Raw genomic sequence first — 21,643 nt, 5'->3', positions numbered from 1 at the left:
TGTCTACAAAATTAATTGAATATTTATTAGGCTCTCCTTCAATTTGTATTATACATTCACTTGTAATAGCATTACATACTTATTTAAAGTGTAAGCTTAATTTTATTACAATCATTAGATAGGTATGTAAATTTTATGTATCGAACTTTTATTTACTTTAATTACAAAAACAAAAGCTTGAGACGACGACTAAATGTAAATATGACTATATAGGGAATTTTGAGAGGAGAGAGGGACTTAGAGATATTCTCTTTTAGTGTTCCCCTACACTCCCTAAGCTGCCTGCCTACATATCATGTGTTAATCCAGTAGGGTCTCTATACCCTGGTAAGTGCAGGATACAACGTGAAGCAGAAAAAAAATCAGGCAAAGCCAGGCAAAAGCAAGAGCGAAAAGCTAGTATAACAAAAGATATACCCCAGTATTAAATGCATCTCATAAAACCCAGTATGAATGTCATATGGGAAATTTAATGGGTGCTCAGAAAAAGTGGTCCACATAGTTGTAATTAATAGTAGCAATTGTAGGTCAAGCGGGCGGACGTGTTGATGGCGTAACTCGGGAATTTATATATTTTGTTGATTTTTTGTTTTTTTATTTCTTTGTAATTGTTGTATATGTTTTCAGAATCACGCCTGTATAGGGAATCTAGGGTTCCATTATATTCCGTTTCACACACACCGCACAATTTTAGAGACATTGAGTGTTGAAGCCAGTCGTGGTCATGGGCACAGAGTGTGACTGTAAAACCAACTGGTTGAGGGTTCGATCTCCACTCGAGGAGATGAAATATTTATTTAAATTTGTACTTCCATTTATTCGCTCTGATGTCGAGGCAAAGCGCGGCGTTGAGTTCTGCCACTCAACACGCAATGTCTTCACGATCCTAAGTGTCCTAATACTAGGTTCCCTCTGCCTACCCTGCTGTGTGTGAAACAGCGGGAAGCTGATTTTAGTAGAACTTATTAGTAGATTTGAATTACAATTAATCTATATATATATATAAAATCGAAAGGTCACTCACTTATCACGAAATCTCAGAAACTACATGTGCTAGGAATCCCAAATTTTGCATAGAAGTTACTAATAGGACCTAGGTGCTCGCTAAGATGGGAATTTGCAATATTCGACTTCTAAGGGGGTGTTTTTGGGGTTGAAAGTTTATATGAAACTTCATTACTACAAGTTCTAGGAGTCTCAAATTTTGCATGGACGTCACTTATAGGACGTACGTACTCATGAGACAGAAATTAATAATTACGTAGTTCACGCAGGCGAAGCCGCGGACGGGCCGCTAGTACTGTATAAAGGTAGCTTTGAATTAGATGAGCCCAAGGGGAATCGAACTCATGACCATCGTGTTTACGCTCAAAGAGTATTTTATTATTTCATCACTTTTTATTTTATCATTTGTCAATAATTTAAACTCTATAACTCTCACGGTTCATGAGATACAGCTTGATAACACACGAACAGAAAGACAGACAAACAGCAAGGTCCCGTTCTCAAGTACGTACATGACAGCGTTGCAGGCAATTCTCTAGACATCCAAGATGGGTGCATTATCTATATATATAAAAGGACTTGTCCTCACTGACTGAGGTAAGACGCGCGCACAGCCGTAACCGCTGATGGTAGAAACATGAAAGTTGGACAGATGTTTACTTACGTAATCTGGACATCCACTAAGAAGGGATTTTGAAAAATTTTAACCCTAAAGGGGTGAAATAGGGGTTGAAAGTTTGTATGGAAAAAAAATTAAATCTTCACCGATTTTTATAAAATTTGAAATTTAGATTTTTAAAAGTATTTAATTGAACACGTGTTTCGTCGTTTTCTAGCATTCTCCCCCTAAGGGTGCAAATAAGGGGTTGAAAGTTTGTATAGAATTTTTTTTAAATCGACACCAATTTTTATAAAAATTGAAATTCAGACTCTTAAAAGGATTTAATTGAACACATGTTTCATGGTTTTCTAGAATTCTTCCCCTAAGGGTGCAAATAAGGGGTTGAAAGTTTGTATGGAAAGATCTTTAAAACGCCACCGATTATTATAAAATTTTAAATTTAGGCTCCTAAAAATATTTAATTGAACATGTGTTTCATGATTTTCTAGAATTCACCCCCTAAGGGTGCAAATAAGGGGTTAAAAGTTTGTATGGAAAAATCTTTAAATCACCGATTTTTATAAAATTTGAAATTTAGACTTTTTAAAATATTTCATTGAACACATGTTTCGTGGTTTATTAGAATTCACCCCTAATTACGCAAGCGAAGCTGCGCGCGTCCGCTAGTATAAAATATTTTTATTTTTCTGTCACGTATCCATTCATAGTAGCTACGTGCCGTCGTCGAAACTAAATTGTACTGTAATGCTGCATTCGAAAGGATTGTTCAGATCAATTTATCATTTCTAAGCGGCTTAGAGTGGAGCTCTAAAGTTTTCGGACTGCTTTCAAAGAATATATACATATAAGCTGGTAATGTACTTGGAACTTACTTAAACTTGTAGTATACGTATTATAATATAACAAAACGAAAAATAGTTCAACATTTTTACTTTTTTACCCTTTCTCGAAATTCCTACGTAAAGGGGAAAGATTTGTCTATGCAAAAAAAGCTGCGGGTGACGATCTTCTGTGGATTTAGGAATGGCGGTGCCAGGCTGATTACAGGTTGCATGTTTCTAACTATAAAATAAAAGACAAGCTAAAATATTCTTACATGTTACATGTCACGTCACTGATACTTTTTACGAGATAATACAAATAACAATAAACTTAGTTTAGTTTTATAGTTTTTATTCATTGTTTGTCGTCTTTTTGATGGAAGCATAAATACAATTTATACATTTCCCCTACATGCTGCTATGAAGGAAAAAGTACGAGAAGGACTCGTTCACTAAGGGTACACAATCATATCTGTTGTAAGATAGCTCCCTTAAATATTATTTTATTTTATTTTTTATAGGTTTTTGTTGTTTTAGCAACAGAAATACATCATCTCAGAAAATTTCAACTATCTACCTATTACGGTTCATAAAGTCACAGCCTGGTGATAGACGTACAGACAGATAGAAAGCAGAGCTTATTAATTATAAAAAGTAGTATTAAATATCTTAGAGGGGACCCCCATTTCACGCTTTATAATATAAAGAAACTACTGGGTTACGAGATCATTAAGTTATATTATTTTCAAAATACGTAAAAAGTGTCTACAAAGATAATAATTTTCTTTTAAAGACAACTTTTCGTTCAATATAGTGCTAAGTTAAAATCGACAGTAGTTTGTTTTTTACGACCATCAATCACTGAAAGCAAACGTTAAAATTGTCAAGTTTTAGGGGCAGGTGCTATTCCTTATCTGTAAGAAATTATCTGTAAGAACTTTCGAAGTCTTTTTTTTCAGTCTCACGCGGTAGTAGTGCGGTAGCTACTATATAATGAGGTAGGCCCATGTCCCCTATATGGCTATTAAGAAATTCATTTTCCTACTTTTAAACAAAACTGTGCGCCACAGTTCGTCAACCACAACAGGTAAATGAATAAAAAATTAAAACATAATCATTCCACCGTGAGAAGATCGAACTCACTACCATCTCGTTTACAGACGCTATTCTATACAAATTCCATGAAGGCTTCGACGACGCATACGGAGTATTTTTAACATTTTTTAACTTTTATTCCACGTGAAGGTAAGAAGATTTTTTAGAAAACATATATAGGCTTATTTGCCACAGTCGTGGCACGAGGCCACAAGCGTCTGTAAGCGCGACAGTTTCTGAGTTCTATTGCCACTCAAAGAAATGAAATATTTTCATATTTTCGTTAAGGTAACGAAGCAAAGCGCGGCGTTTAGCTCTGACATTCAGTACGCAATATCTCTTAACGGGAGTTGAGTGATTTAACACTAGGTTCCCAGGTCCCTTATACCTACCCAGCTATGTGCGGGATACAGCATGAAATTAAAAATGTATAAATATTTTAAACGTAGCTTGATATGAACCCGCGCGTCTTGAAACTTGTTCAGGATAATACAAGAAAACGGAGAACACTAGCGAGAACTGCCTTCGGTATAAATCCCCAAGCCCGTAGGCTAAAATATATTAAAGTAGAATTTGCAATTATTCAATTACGCAGAACATTGATATTTGAATAATTTAAGAGTGAAATACGGCGAAGCCTCGTGTAGGCGGTACACCTACATCGCTTTTGAAGCTTCAATTAATGAAAATGGTTATTTTATTTCAATTTTTCTTCATTTTTTAAGTAAAGGTTGACATATAATGCCAACAATTTCCACTCGAGGAAATTAAATATTTAGTTATTTTTTCTCAGATACCCACGTTCTAGGAAGACGAACTCGTAAGTCATAGATCGCGGCATTGAGTTACGATACACAGTACGCAAAGTCTCTCTCGCAAATTATTTAAAAAGTAGGAGGGACCGGATCATTAGGTTTCCTCTGAGTAGAAAGGTATGCTGATATATTTAGGATACAGCATGAAGCTAGAAATAAAAAATAATATCAAATTTTAAACAATAAATATCTGATATAAAATCGGTATAACATTGAAATAGTACTGTCAAGTAAAATTATTGGAACAAAAATATAGCGCAGTAGAATCTATTGAATCAACTTCAAGCACCATAAAGACCCTTTCACAAAGAAAACTTTATCTTTCAGTGTATAACCACAATACGGCTTTCACGAACTGAGCGGCTGTAGTCCTATATAATGTGACCTTTTGTTCTGTTTTGAGGTAAAAATCGAAATTCGTTATACAAATTGTTGGTGACAAAAAATAAATACTTTTTTTGTACTATCATCCATTATCTGGATTTTTAGGGTTCGGTACCTTAAAATAGAAAGAAGCTTTATAGAAGCACTAAGTTGTTTGTATATCTGTATGTCCATCTGTTAAGATTAATTTTCTAATGGAGTGGAGGTATCGAGTTGAAATCAATAACAAATCTATGTCTAATATCTCGAGCGAGGAAAAAATAAGCTTCTAAGGCGACACAGTAAAAGATACGAGCTTGTATGCGCTGTTGTTGTAATTAACACCTATAGGGCACTCTTCCCGTGGGATCGTGTAGGTGGATATATAAAAATAATTTTGAAGGCATTGCGTGTTAAGTGGCCGCCTCACTTTGCCTCGACACCAGAGCGAAGAAATAAAAATATAAATTTATATGATCATATGCTTATGTCATTTAAATCATAATTAATATATCAATGTAATTCCACTTTTGTTCAGAATCACTCAAACAAGTCCTTCATCAAAGGAGAAAATTGATCCCACACTTGATTGGCAGAAGTCATTAACCAGACAGCAGTAATCAACCTATTGACTACATTTGGCACTTTTCATCGACGTACCATGTCATTAAGGTACCATGTCATTAATTCTGTTAATTAGGCACTAATGAGAGCACTACACGACTTCCAACTCTGCTGACTTCGTTGAGTGGAAACGCTGATTTCTAGACTAGACTTTAGAAAATAAATTTTGTTCGTTAATTTTGGTACAAGTGTAAAATTCGGCTTTTCTCATTAAATTGGTGTTAGATTTGACCAATCAAAAATAATATGTAAGTTCAAAATATATATTCAATGCGTCTTGAGCTCCGCCACTCATCACGTAATACCTACTTACCACTACCATTAGATTACCTAAACGAACGAACATACAATAAAAAAAGCAAAGCTGCTATAAAATCAGATTTTTAAGCAAAATGTAATTTTTAATTAAATTGTTCATTTTAATTTTATAATAATTCGTCCAGATATTCTTAGAAGTATGTAAACAGTGTCTAGCCGATACTCGGTGTACTATGTAAATATTGAGACACAAGAAGATAAAATTATTCCTCTAATACCTCTAATCGAACCCGCCACCGTCGCGCTCTGCGCTCCTGCGCCATGACGGTCTCGATTAATTATTAGTTATCCAGATTACAATTTCGATCAAGATGAAACGCGTATTCAGTCCGATTAATATCTTAATTACTTATCAAATAGGTGGATACCATTAACATTAGGAAAATATACATATATAATATGTAAATGCGTATAATATGTACTAGCAGGAGCAGAGGAGGTTGTGGGTTCGATTCCCTCTCTTGCCTTTAATGAAATATTTAATATATTCATTTCTTCGTACTGGTAACAAGGAAAAGCTCGGTGTTGTGTTCCGCCATTCAGCACCCAAAGCGTCGGTAATCCCTCATGGCAAGAAATTCCGTTTCTGTGGGAATTGTAAGAAATTCTCTTTACATGCTCCCCTACACTCCCACATGACAAGTTTTCAATTTTCTAATTCCAGTGGTTTCGTCTGTGCCCTGTCTGTCAGTAACTCAGTAACGGTAGAGCTTTTTGCACATACATATATATGAAAATGTATTTTTATCTAAATACTATTTCGACGAATTGTTGGAACAACTGTACATACCTAATACGAATGTTTGTGAATTGGGATTCTGGTGCATGTTTATAGTTGGGACTATCAATTATGAATGTAAACAGTATCTTGATTACTGCCAGTAAGCACACAGCGAGAATAGTTAGCTGGGATAAATATATATCTAGAGATTGTGGCAAATACCTCCGTTCAGTGGGAAAGAGAGTGAAATCAATCCCTAAAATGAGCACAAAAGTGATCATTTTAGGGATGATACATATTATAGTAAGGTAAAATATTCTTATATAAGATAGTGGTATCTATAGAAATAGTTAACGTGGTGCAGTACAGACTACAGCCTTACATGATAAGTATTGGGTAACACAAAAATAATTTTGAGCTTAAATTAGTTCCTGAGGTTAGCACGTTCAGCCAAACAAAATCTCCAGCTACATAATATATATACGTAGGGATTGAACCTAGAACTACTATAATATATCAATGCTAAACATGTACGAAACAGTCAGTAAATACAGCATTTTCTTTATGTCCTTTTCTTATTTAATTAAAAGGCTTTAGAAAAGTTCCTGTTTCACATCTCGACTCAAGTATTAAGCTTTGTATGCGTTTTTGCGACGCTCCTCCAATTAGAGGAGAGCAGATTCAATTCCGGCGAAGACTAAAAGGCAAAGAGAATTCTGATTGTCTTCTATGAAATTTTAAATGAAGTTATATTAATATATTTTTAATTAAAAAATATACGCAGTAATGAATAAATAAAGCAGCTTCATGCTTTTTCTCGCAACAGAGCAGGGCAGAGTACACATAGCGCTAAGACACTAGAAGAGACATCGAAGAATTCTTGAGACATTACGTATCGGCGGAACTTAACGTCGCGTTTTGCCTGGTTACCACAACGAGTAAGTGTTTCCCCAGTGGAAATCGAGCCTACAACCTACGACCGTCGCGTTTACCGTCGAACTCTTGTGCATCTGCGCAACAAAGGCTCATGAAAAGATTTTCATGTTTAACTGTCTCATAATACATAAGACAAGATAAAGGTACGTGGGTCACCCGCATACACCTAGATGAGAAAATTCTCTAAACTACTACTACGGCTTGGAATTTAATCTTCCGACGGCGGTGACGCAATAATGTACTACCAATGTCTTGAAACGCTGTAAGGAAACAAAAATCGTGAGAATATCCTTTATTTTATAATAGTTTTTCATATTTTGCGGCCGTTGTGGTATCTGACCGTATACGCAAGGGTTGTAGATTCGAGTCTTATTTGGGGATTTTTTTTTTAATTTTCTTGACGTGATAAGAAGACAAAGCGCGTCGTTTAGTTCCGCTGCCCGACGCTGCAACACGATAATACAATTTCACAAAAATATTATTAAACTCAATTGTATAACCCTAGTATGTTTAAAAAAAAATCTTCGTAAAAATCTAACAAGAAAATGCCTTAAAACCATGTAGGTACAATTTTTATGTGTCGTGATGAAAATGTGTAAGTTAATTGACTAGAGTGCTTTGGCGGTGTCTAAGAGGCGGTTTTTACACCTTAACGTTTAAATTTTTATGGTAAATTTTCATATTATTGCAGGGTAGCCAGCTTTCTAGTGGTAAGATTCCCATTTGCCATTAAGATACTTCCGTTTTCCACTATCCGCCGAATTCTGAAGACATTGCATGTTAAGTTGCGAAACTCAACGCCGCAGTTTATGATGATTATCTATGTTCAAATTGAATTATGTAATAATGACACACTCTGAGTGCCCGAGGTACTTTGGACCGCAGATATAATGACTTACAATGAAGCGATGAACGAAACGAAACGAACGAATACTAGTAACATTCCTTGATTAATAAATTAGGTTCCCTAATTATTTAGGTTCCCTCTGCCTACCGTGCTGTGCGGGATAGCGTGGAGAGAGAACAAACACCAGACGTAGTCACTTCTATTTGACTAACAAAGCTAACGTACATGGGTTATCTAACTTAATTAGGTAAATGGATACGACAAAGTAACGACGCTCGAGACGACAATGATTGAGCGGGTGTTACATATGGAGGAACTGTAGGTCTATTAGACAATTCAAGATTTCTGTTGGGAGATAGAGATGGACCTGAGATAGTAATATAAATGGTAATATTTTTTTAGTAAAAGTATAGTAATTTTAGCGTAGCGAAATTTAAACCCGCGCCTTTTCGAAACCGTCCAACAGCTCTGACTACTGAGCCATACAAATAAGAACATAAAGCTTAGTGGTCTGAGGGCTCATACGTCACGTGCTACTGTAATCCCGATGGTAGTGGCTTCGATTCCTACTTGGAGGAATTAAATATTTAACAATTTCTCTTTTATGCTCTGGTAACGACGCTAAGGGCGTAGAGCGCTCGTATCGAACGCCACTTTATATTTATATCTTCAATTTTCGTAATAACGAAAACGATTCCACTAAAACAATGAGCTTTCTTCAACCTTCAAACGGCAGCTTTTAAAAAGTAATCATTACAGCCTAAAGCTTTAATTTAAATAATTGTTGTCAGCTTTAGAAGTAATTTAGGTAATTTCCTTAAAAAGTACTCCAAATATTTTATAAAAACTGTTGTCTAATATTATTTATTTCTTCATTTACCTTCGCGTATCTTCTGCATTGAGTGGCGGAACTAAACCCTGCACATCATCCCACTGCTCTACTATAGCTTTAACGATTTAAAAGCTATTTCTTCTCTATTTTATCTATCTAAACTCGATTCACTTGATTCCAATTGAGTTACATATTTGTATTATTCAACTCACGTTATAAATATTGCTACGTATTATTTTATTGACGTCGTCGTGCTGCGATGGGACAGCGTCTGAATGTTACTCGGATAGATTTTGTATTTTTAGCTTCAGGATATCAGGATGTTGTTGTGTTGACAAAACGCAGCGTTAAGCTCCGTCACTAAACACTGGCTTACGCAGTATAAAGCGTAAAAATGAAAATAAGAAATTCTAAACAAAACATCTATCAAAATATAATATCAAAAAAACTTCTTGACTCAGTTATCTAGACAAAGCGCGGCGTAGAGTCGCGCCACTCAACACGCAGAATTTGGTAAAATGAGGAACGGAATGTCTTAACACTAGGTTCCCTCTGCCTTCCTATAAGCTGAAAAAAAATGATATCAAAAATAAAAAAAATATAAAATATGATATGAAAAACATATCTAAAGGATATTTTAATAATATCCACGTTATATCAAAATAAGGAATTATTCAAAGCAGCCGAGTGTAAACGCTGTGAAATAAATTCAATCAAAGCAAACAATGACTGTGGAGGGGCTTTCGAATTTTAACAGATGGATTCACAAACGTTTTATTACTCAAAAGTATTTGTTTAATTATAAAATGTTGCCTGTTAGTGTTGATGGAGTGCGGGATTGTACCCTGGACTGGATTGGCTGGATTTTGATGGATATATAGTGTCGCCTACACCACCCTTAGTATTTACATTTTACCTCGTGAGCAAAGCCGTGGATATAAGCTAGTATATATGTATGTGTAATGAAGGTACACCATTTAAATAATTATGTAGGAAATTAACATATACACAACAGAAACACCTTATTGTAAAGTCAAATCGTATAATCAGCGAATGTCTCGTACAAGTCATGCATGGGATACATATAATGTACTTAATTTATTCAAAACCATCAATAGATAAGTACAAATGTACATAGGATGGTTGCAGTAACCGAGAAACTAGAATATTAAATATATCTATCTACGTGAGGACAAGCGTTCGACTTTCAGCGTGACAGGTTGTGGGTACGATTCCCACTCGAGGAAATGAAATATTCAGCAGCTGGCAGCTGGTCAGCTCCTCCACGAAGGTCTTCCACAACAGCCATGACGTGTAATAATAAAGAATACGCCAAAGAAGAATTGTTAGAATTAGACTTCTACCAATCCTAACAAATACTCACAAAGGCTTTGACAGTCGCTCATATAAAATTCAGTACTCAATGATATTCTCTTTGAAATGTATAAAATATATTCTGTTTAAATAAAAAAAATACAATTTTAATAAATAAAGTTCATACGAATATACTCTTTATTTAACGTATTGAATTTAAATAAATAAATAATGTCTACTGAAAACTTTTATATAAATTGTCGATTTGGAACAGAAAAATGTTATAATTGGTGGAATTGTAAGTACATTTTTGAAGCAATGGGTTGCGTTAAATGAAAATAAATTACGAAAATAAATTGTGAAAATGGTTTAGAAAGCAAATTTTGTATTTGTAAATTAGACTAGTCGCTGCCCGCAATCTTTGCGTGGATTTTATGATTTAAAATAGAAAATAGTATTATTCCCGTATCCCGCAAGTAGCCAGGTACGTATTGTGTTGATATTCCTCGATAAGACACTTCCGTTTCTCACTTTCCGCCGATTTCTAGAGACATTGTGTAGCAACAACTCAACGCCACGCTTTGCCTAGTTAGGTACCACACCGAAAAATTTAAATATTAAATATTTCCTCCCCGAGTGGGATCGAAGCCATAATCCTCTTGTGCTCCTGCGCCACTACGGCCTCGGAAGAATTTTGTATATAAAAATAAGAGGTAAGAACGTCTTCTCAGTAATTTTAATCTATAACCGCGCTAGCTAATATATCTCACATAATCGAACAAGGGCTAGATTCGTCTAAAACTTCTAAACGCTTAAATACAAACTAAGTATATTTGGATAGAGTATAATCGACAGGTCGACCCCGAAATGTTAATAGGCTTCTGATTATTATTATTATATACCGATATCTAAATCGGACGACCCTTCCAAATTTCCATTTAGTGGAGAAACAATCGATTTCGATTAATCCTGTGTATGAATCGCCTGATAGGGGTGTAGTGGCGCAGGGGCATAGCGTTTGACTGTAAACGCGATGGTCTTGTGTTCGATTCACAACTGGGGGGATGAACAATTTTAAATTATGTTCAATTTTTTGAGCCATTGCGTGTTGAGTAGTCGTAGCACCTTACCTACTAGATTACCAAGAAAATAACTTTAATGTAATAATTTTCCCGACAAGAGATCAAAGCCACTGTCATTGCGTTTACAGTCAGTTGTCACATCTTTTCCCACTGTGCCACGACGGTCGCATGAAAATCTTAATTATGAAATTATTGCTTCAATTTAAATACTTAGAGAATAAATTGTATGGAGTAAAACGAATGAATACAAAGACTAATAAGCACATAACCTAACGTAGTACGTGCGCGGTCGGTTAAAAAGAAATGACACGTCCAAAGCGGACATTTTATAGTCAGACATGCCTTTGAAATCGAAGAATTTCAAAGGGATATCGGAGAAAAAAAACCTTTCCATTTTTTACTTGTAATTTAAGATTAATTACTTTAATTCTATTGGTGTTAAGTGAAGCAAAATGGCTTTCATTAAGGGATGCCACCTTAAAGTGTTCCGTAACACAATACCTGTACCTACCCAAGTTTACTCGGAAGCAAGGTGGACGTCTCGGCTCGGGCTATTTATGTAATGGCCTTGTTATTTTTAAGTTTAATCGCGTTTACCTTTTTAGTGAAATGTTAATTATTTTCCTTTTTAAATTTTGCTTCCTCAATTTTTGGAAAAATTCCATTCTTTCAGTTATTTTGAGATGTTGTGATGAATTTTTCTAAACACTTTTGCCATTACGTCTGTTATTTTTAGCAGGTTAGTAGAGTTTATAGTGTTGTAGTTTATAGTGTGTTATATTCTCTACTTTCATTACACTACATACGGAGCTTAACGCCGAAATATACTTTTAAAATTTTCAGACGCCAGTCGTGGCGCAGGGGCACACGAAGGTGACAGCTTGATGGTTTCATTCCCACTCGGCGTTGAGTCCCTCCATTCAATACGCTAGAACTTGGGGAAAAGTAAAAAAAAACCATTTCTGTTTATGTCTTGAACTATCTTCAAGATAGTCTCTACGACTTTATAAGAGCAGTTCTAAAATAATTAACACAAGTGAAGTTGATTTTCTTTCAAAGAACTCTCCTGAGTGTTGACTTTCATAATATTAGTTCTGCTGCAATGTTATTTTGTATTAGTTTGAAGAATATTGCCGGCCTCGTCTATTGGTTATCGAGGTGGTCTTCAAGGCAACAAGCCATAGATACGATTTGTATCCTTTGTCTTCAGTAGTATTCTCTTTAGCGGTGTTGACATATACGTATGAACTTCAATTATATAAGCTTTAGAGCACTTGGCGAAATTGTAGGATGAGGAGCTCGGAGTAGTGCCAGTCGACTTGCGACTTATGCATCTGTTTAAAGGGCTCCCTTAAAATGTACTCTGTTTATCCAATCAAATTTAATATGGTCCTTCCTCATGCAAGTCGTAGTCCATCATGCATGTCGTATTAGAAAACAAATAAAAAATATAAAAAAATATGTAAAATTTTTGATAATTTATAAAAAAAATATTTGTTTTCCCGGTACGTTCAATTTTTTATTTGTTTTTTTTTAAAAGTACACCCCATGGAATTTAAAAGAGAGGGTCCCATTTTTTAATTGGTCAGTCCATCGCGCTGGTGACCGGCCACCTGATGCCTTTAGTAATTCTAAGAAAGACTAACGTCGAAGGAGGTTATAGGCTTTATTACGAGTATGCCATTGCACCTGCGGTCAGAGTCACCTCCCACTCTGAATGTGTCCATGTCAGTTTTGGCCCAATTAGCTACGGGGGCGAAGCTGCAGTATTAATGGATAGTAACAAATAAATATGATTTTCGATCTCGTTATTTTCTACCCAATTACTTATTCCTTTCACAACTGTCAATTTATCCACCATATATTAGAATCTCTCACTTTCACGAACAAAATCCAATTTTTTTTTCATGATTGATGAGTTTTTTGCATATCGTTAGGATTTCGCCGTTTCTTTATTAGAATCAAAAAAATTAAGTCATGATTGATGGTTTATTTGTACAGACAGAGTAAATGGCATGTTTTGCTAATGTCATTTGATATTGTAAGATATTTGTATGGGTATAAACTTTTTTCTTGCAAATAATGACAAATAATATAAAAAGAGGCCGTCGTAGCGTAGCATCACGGTAGTGTGCCATATAGCCGTGTAGGCAGACGGAAGCTAGTGTTAAAACTCTTTGTCTTTCACTTCTCTCCCCACCGAATTTTTAAGTATTGTGTGTTAAGTGGCCGAACTCAACGCTGCGCTTTGCCTTGGTACCAGAACGAAGAAATGAAAATATTATATAATAAATATAAATCATAATTCATTTCTCCGAGTGGCAATCGAACTCGCAATCGTACAATCAAAGCACTCCTTTCTCCACCTTCTGCTCAATTTTCAGGACCTTGCATGTTGAGTGGCGGAGCTCAATGCCGAGCTCTGTATCGGAGCTTAGAAGTTATTAATTACCTCGAGCGGAAATAGAACCCACGACCGTCGAATTTTCAGTGAAACGCCACATCACGTCGGCCTAATAATTAATAGATATTATCTGTTTTCGCCTTCATTTATCATGATCAATGGATGGTATCTTTTAATTAACATTTATTACGTTTAGTAAATACATGTTCAAACTTGAGGCAAAAAATATGTTGATTGTTTTTTTTTGTTTTGTTCTGAAAAGCTGAATATAGAAATTATCTATAGATAAATAATATTTTTATATTAAGAGGCCGTCGCTGTGCAGTGGCATAACGTATGACTGTAAACGTCATTGCTGTAAGTTCTATACTTGCTCGAGGGAATATATTATAATTATTTTCATTTTCTCGTTTTAATAATAATATGAGAAAACTGGGTGATAATTGATAATTTTACGTGAAAACGTCATAAGAAAACATTAATGAAAAATTGCATACTATTATGAATTTAATTAAATTGTTATCACTGAATTATCATTATGTGAACTGACTACCTCACGTTTTCACTTTTTGTTTCTCCATTTCTTTTCTATAAATTCCTCAACTTTAAAATGTATGACACAAACTCTGCTAGCAACAGTCGTTAATACTATTTATTAACAGTTCATGAAATTCAGAATCCAATAAATGTACAATTTATGTAGTTTTAACTTAGTCTTGTTACTCGTGTTGAAGCCAGTTATGGCGCAGGGGCACGGCGACATAGTTTAAGTGCGAAAGGTTGTGGATTCGATTTCTACTCGAGAAAAGAAATATTTTATATTTTCATTATCTCGCTCTGGTAACGAGGCAAAGCATGGCATTGATTTCCGCCACTCAACACACAATGCCCCCAGAATCCGATGGAAAGCAGGGGACAGAAGTGTCTTAATGGGAAAGAAGTGTCTTAACACTAGTTTCCCTCTGCTTATGCTGCTATCTGCGGGGTAGGCTAATCTTCTTATTTTTATCCAAAAAAACTTCAGTATTGCATTACTTAATTAAATACATAATAAAATCGTCGTTGAGTTCCATCTTTGAAAACTCCTGACAGTTTTGAGAAAAAAGGACCAAAAATTGTTTTTATTTTTTATACAATATAAAAGTATCCAAAGAAATATCAACAAGCTTTCCCCCATGACACCAGATGTCCAAAAGTGTTGACAATCACTTAAACCGTCTCCACCGATTGACATAAAATTGACACTTGCTGATGGCTAGGGAAATGTGATGGGAGGTTTTATAGTCTCCCTTTAGAATATTGTATTTTATATATAGCTGTCATTATAGCCGACACCTTCTGGAAAAGTATATTACGGAAATTTGTGTGATGAACTCTCTAAAAAAAATGGGCAAAATATTGGTTTTTTATGTGAAGGGCGACTTTTATTACTATAAACATTTGAATTTATAATACGAGGGTGAGAAGAGAATGTTGTTAAGACACCCCATGCGATATATTTTGCAGAACACGATTAGTATAGATAACAAAAGTAATTAAATAAAAATTACGATGATCTTACATTCCTTCTGTGGGAATCAAAATTACAACGGTCGCGATTACAGTCAGACGCCATACAGCCGTATCTATGTTTTATGCAATAGCTTCACGCTGCATCCCGCACATAGCAGGAAACAGAGAGAGGACTTGAAAACTTAGTATTGAGACACTTAGTTCTCATTAAGACACTTCTATTCCTCAATTGCTGCCGAATTCTAGAGGCATTAAGTGGCCCAACTCTACGCAGCGAGGAAATGAAAATATTATAGATCTAACTCCCCCGAGTGGCAATCGAACCCACAACCTTTGCGCTTACAGTCGCTCACTTGTTCCCCTGCACCACGAAGGCTTTAATTTGTTTTGTGAACTAAAGTGTTTTTGATACGAAATGATATTAGATTCGACACCTTGTGTCAAAGCACATTACTCGCTCATTACGGTAATTGTGGAGGTAAACTCCTGACGTGCGAAGTTATCGCCTTTGGCTTTAGGGACAAACCACTTTGAAATTGGTTTAAATGGTTGAGACAAAGTTTTATTGACTGTATACACGAGGGTATCGGGTTCAAATTCTCCTGTAATTTTGAAAGTCGAGGGATAATGTCTAGTTTTAAATTCGGTCTCCACTGGGGGAGGATTAAATTTCTATTTCTCTGCAATGGTGACACAAAATTTATTTTTACACTTTACAGGATAAGCAGAAGGATCCTGGGAACGTAGTGTCAAGACGGTCTGTTCCCATTAAGACACTGTCGTTGCCCTCCTTCCGCCAAATTCTTGAGTAAAGTTGAGGAAATTCTTGACTCTCTTTTCTCCTCTTTCCGTCTATTAAAAACACATGGCTATTTAAATGGCGAAACTTAACACCGCCGTTTATTTTTACAATCCCAAAAACATACTTTAATATAGAGGTGAATCTGCTATTATATATTTTAAGCAAATTTACCCATTTTTGTTCAAAAGTGTCGTTAAAATTCCATTATAAGTTAAAAGGGAGATCAATTTAGCACCACACGTGTACCATATGATATTGTCTTCTGGTTACTTTAAAACTAGAACCAGATTTTTAATAACCTTAAAGACTGTTATTTTAGACGTGGCAAATTTCGACAATGAAAGAAAAAAGATAAGTTAGACAATAAACCAATAGAAAACTATTGGTTTATTGTCGTTTTTATTATAAGTCCGTCGTGGCGCAGGTCAGCGGCATAGTCTAGTAACTGTGAGTGCGACGGCTGTGGTTTCGATTTTCACTCGAAGGGACGTGGTGTTGAGTTCTATCACTCCACACGCAAGGTCTCAAAAATTTGCGGAAAAGTGGAGAACTTTTTAACACTGAATATCTTAACACTAAAATGACTTTGCTTAGTAGTTGTCTGTTAGTCTCTTATATGTATAAATTTATATGTCACTATGTATATTTATTTTTTAGCAGACCTCAATGCCGCGCTTTCTCTAGTTACCAGAGCGAGAATGGAATCAAACCCATAACCCGTCGCGTTTACAGTCGCAAGTTGTGTCCCTACGCCATTATTTCCTTCATATATTGTATAATTTATTTTCCCTAAAATCAAGCTTTCATCTTACCTAAACTCAGCATCTTACGATTTACTCGCACCTGTGCGTACTGCGAGGTTTTTTATTGCGACATCGTAGGTAAAAAAGGGCCATTTCGTCAAAGAGAATAATAATTATATGTATATTTGCTTTCTTTTAAGATTTCTTTAGAGTCAAATATATGTATGTATTACTCTTTATATACCACCTAGTGTTAAGACACTTCCGTTCCTCACTTTCCATCGAATCCATCAAGGCATTAGATGTTGATTGATGGAATTCAACGCGGCGCTTCACTTCATTAACAGAGCGAGGAAAAGAAAATAATAAATATATCATACTACCAAGTGGTATTCGAACCCACAACATCAGCATTTTAGTTGCACCTACGCCTATTCCATTCCATTGACTATATTATCACACTCTATACTTGTCGATAAAAATATTATAAGCCTATATAATAATAAAAAAATATGTTTACAGTTCAAAATCTATATGGGAATTTATGATTTCAAAATCTATATATATATAATTTGATAAACAATTTAGTCTTCCAACATCTCCTCATTCCATAACTCTAGTTTTGTATAAATAAATTGTTTTGTTCATCAGGAAATGAAACGCCGACGCATCGGTTGTGGGCTCCAGTATATTTTATAGTTCTGGCTGGTGTTAGAAACATTTTTTGTATTTTAGTTTTTTTCTTATTGAGGCCGTCTGCCGTGGCGCAGGATCACAAGTTTGTGACTTTAAGCGAGCGTTTGTGTGTGATTCCCATTCGGAGTCATAAAATATTTAACATTTTTATTTCTTCGCTCTGTTGACAAGGCAAATTGTAATGTTGAGGTTCGCCATTTAACAAAGTATGTTTTCAGAATTCGACGGAAAGTGGATAACAGAAATATCTATGAGGGAATGGAGTGTCTTAACACTGGATGCCCAGTTTTCCAGATCTGTATACAACAATGTCCACCATATGAAATTACTTAGGCTTAACGTTTTGTTTTTCGTTTAATAGGGTAAATAGAGAAAACCAAGTTTCGAAGCTAATTATTATTTCTGCCGATTGGAGACATTGATTGTTGACTAGCGGAATTTAATACCACGTTCTGAGTTAACGTTTAATATCAACGGAGAAATAAAGATAATTTAAATATAACCATTCCATAAGTAGGATAAACAGAACGGAAAAATCTCGTCAGCCTAAGTCACACATCGCGTTCTCAGTCAGAAACCACCCACTGCGCCACAACGATCTCTATATATTTACTTTATCGTATAATAAATATTTATATAAATCATCAAAATGTTTCCAGCCCCTGCGCGCTCAGCTACACAATATTTATTTCATCGTATGTTTTCAAAGCGTTCAACAAAATAGTACTCATTACGCGAGTGTTAAATTAAGTCTAATATTAGATCGCGTATTTCTGATCTCCAACTAATTGGCAACTCTGCTTCGAGAAATACTTTTAGAATACTTGTTTTTGTTTCTCAGAAATTCTTATAATTTACCAAATTTAATAAGATTTTCAGACAAAAGAGAGATGGTTTTCACACACATTGTAGGTCTTTTACAGTCCGACACTTCTTTCAAGGTATCATCTATATATACAAAACTCTACCAATTCTCCGAGTAACTCACAGACGACTTACAAATGGAAACGACTTACAGACGACTTACAAAACTGGGATTAGAAAGTTAAAATTTAGCATGTAGGTAGGACTGTGTACTCACTTTCAGTACTCGCCGTAGTGGAAACCTATATAAAACTGTGAGCGGCAACTAGTATTTACTTACATATATGTAAAATAAACAAAGAAATTAAAACATAAAACATGTTTAATAATCATCCAGCTGTTGTAACGCTTGAATCGTTTTGTTTTTCATTGAATTCATCATATTTCGTTGAAAGTTTATTTTAGACATACATTTTTAGATGTACTCAGAATTTATTGTACCGTGATGAATGACGCAAGAGCTTTGTAATATACCACGCGATAACAATTTAGTTCTAACAATATGTACAGTTTTTACAAATAAAACATATGAAATATGAAAGAAATAAAATATATGATATAAGGCCAGATATGTGCCGCAGTGGCACTAGCGTGTGACTGTAATTGGGACAGGTTGTGAGTTCGATGTCCACTCGAAGAAATAAAATATTTTAATTTCTTCGCTCAGGTGACGAGACAAAGCGCGGCGTTGAGTTCCGCCACTCTACACGCAATGCCCCCAGAATTCGGCGGAAAGGGGGGAGCAAGATTTTACCGCGCAAATTATTAAATACAATAAAAGTTTAGGGTTTACTGAAGGGACATTTGGGAATCAGTTATTATTTTCGTCACATAACTTTGAATAAAAATCTCCCACGAGTTTTGTTTAGTTTTCTTATTTCTCTTACTCTAAAGAGATCAATCAAAATATAAATAAAATATATTATTATTATTATAGTATTCCAATATTTTAAGCTCCTTTTTTTTATTTTATTTTAATTCTTGTTGACCTTATAAATAAATATTAATAAATTCAGGCCTTTCCTCGCATAGCAGAGTCAGAGTGAACTCAGTATTCAAACATTCCCCCTATAGGAATTGATCTCAGCATTCATTGCCTTAGAGTCGCACGTATGTATGTCTCTACGCCAGCAGCGACCTCAAAGAGACATTTTATGTGGCTATTATTTTTCTTTATTTATGTCCGATAAAGTGTAAAAAATGTATGATAAATCATATTTTTTTCTGTATACTCTCTAAAATAATAATAATAGAAAACCCTACACCAAAATTAAATTACAATTTAACACAAACAGCTTTGACATTCACCAAAGTTGAGGAAGTTATTCATGACATGAAACGACAAATTACACCGGCATAGGGAACTTTGTTCCGCTGATGAGAGTTTGTTTCACACTTCTTTGTTCTGATAATTAAGTCATCCAACCGTGTTCTAATGTTTTAATATATTTTAAGGTTCCATCAGGTTCCTTCACCTCCCTCCCTACTATGGTGTGCAGAAAATGCGTGATGCTACATTTCTTGCAATTTTCTCGAGTAGAATTCGAATACTATACCATTATGTGTACATCCATACTTCACATAGAGATAGCTATCCTATATTTAGTCTAAGCTAACAAGCCCTCACCCACGTTCAATTCTATTTCAATTTAAAAACAAAATAGAAGTCTATTAAATCTATCTATTAAACATAAACTTTTGTTTGTTTCAGATTACATAAAAACAAAACAATAGCACAAAACAATAAACCAAGAACACCAGTGATTATGGTCTTTTAATTCCATCATAATGGAGTCTACAGAAGACGAATTTTACAATATATGCGTTAATTTGACAAGCGAAGAAATAGCTAGTGTTGGTGGATGCAACTACAGTTCAGAATATGAAAACGGGGAGCTCCTTGAGAAAGTTGTGTCGAGAGTTGTACCCATCTTCTTTGGATTCATCGGAATAGTTGGACTCGTTGGAAATGCGCTCGTAGTTCTCGTTGTTGCCGCAAACCCTGGAATGAGATCCACCACAAATCTTCTAATCATCAATTTGGCTGTTGCTGACCTACTATTTGTAATATTCTGCGTTCCTTTCACTGCGACCGACTATGTAATGCCGAGATGGCCTTTCGGAGACTGGTGGTGTAAAGTTGTCCAATACTTCATCGTGGTTACAGCGCACGCTTCTGTCTACACACTGGTTCTTATGTCCTTGGATAGGTTTATGGCAGTGGTACATCCTATAGCATCAATGTCTATAAGGACTGAACGAAATGCGCTATTAGCTATTGCCTGTATATGGGTAGTTATTCTTACTACAGCAATACCAGTGGGAATATGCCATGGCGAGAGAGAGTACTCCTATTTCCATAGAAATCATTCCTCCTGTGTATTTTTAGAAGAGCAGGGATATAGCAAATTGGGCTTTCAAATGTCCTTCTTCTTATCATCATATGTGATACCTTTAGCGCTTATCAGTGTGCTCTATATGTGCATGCTGTCGAGGTTATGGAAGAGTGCTCCAGGAGGCAGAGTATCAGCAGAGAGTAGGAGAGGAAGGAAAAAAGTTACTAGAATGGTGGTCGTCGTCGTGGTGGTGTTTGCGGTCTGCTGGTGCCCGATACAGGTGAGGATCGATTTTATATTATTGTATTTATATTGAATCTTTCAGAAGTAGTAGTCTTTGTAATAAAATAAGTACAACAGGAGAAGTATAGTGATTTGAAATTAGTTTTATTTGTGTTGGCTTATTCAGTTGGTATGACTGAAAAATGAAAGATGCCTATTCAAAAAATTATCTCTACGACTGAATATTTACAGGGAAAACGAAATAAGGAGTCACTATCACGAGTTTACTATGTACTTTTATAAAATGTTAATTTCCAAAAACATTCTGTTTACAATTTTAAAGCAATTGAGTTATAACATGTTTCGTTGAATGCTTAACTCCCACTAGATACTATACTATATAGTTAATTATGTAATTCACTTAAAACTAATAATCTAATATGCCGTGGAACCAATCGAGAAATTCCAAAGACAAACATCTTGGCAAGGTAAAGTGGCATACCGCCACAATTTCAAGCTAACACTCTATTCTAATAAACATTATAATAATTATAAAGTTTCTGATAAAGCCACTTTGGTCTTGAAACTTATCTTATTGAAATTTCGTCTTAATTAAAGATACTGAGAAATGCAAACTTCTGAATAGATAAGTAATATAAGTAAACTACA

General features: G+C 35.2%; 1 protein-coding gene across 1 annotated transcript in view; it reads left to right on the top strand.

Moving 5' to 3' along the window:
* AstA-R1 (allatostatin A receptor 1) overlaps positions 1-21,643 on the top strand; it is an 80,817-nt gene that overhangs the window by 40,708 nt on the left and 18,466 nt on the right. Inside the window, exon 3 of the mRNA XM_085198681.1 lies at positions 20,128-21,032. Coding sequence (XP_085054807.1) covers positions 20,205-21,032 — 828 coding nt within the window. The 5' untranslated portion in view covers positions 20,128-20,204. The remainder of the gene's footprint in view (positions 1-20,127; positions 21,033-21,643) is intronic.

This window comes from Heliconius melpomene, chromosome 15 (genome assembly GCF_056956725.1).
Source record: "Heliconius melpomene rosina isolate 202511_hmr_F chromosome 15, ASM5695672v1, whole genome shotgun sequence".
NCBI classification, from domain to species: Eukaryota; Metazoa; Arthropoda; class Insecta; order Lepidoptera; family Nymphalidae; genus Heliconius; species Heliconius melpomene.
The sequence above is the reverse complement of the archived record's forward strand: the minus strand, read 5'-3'. Positions and strand labels throughout refer to the sequence as shown.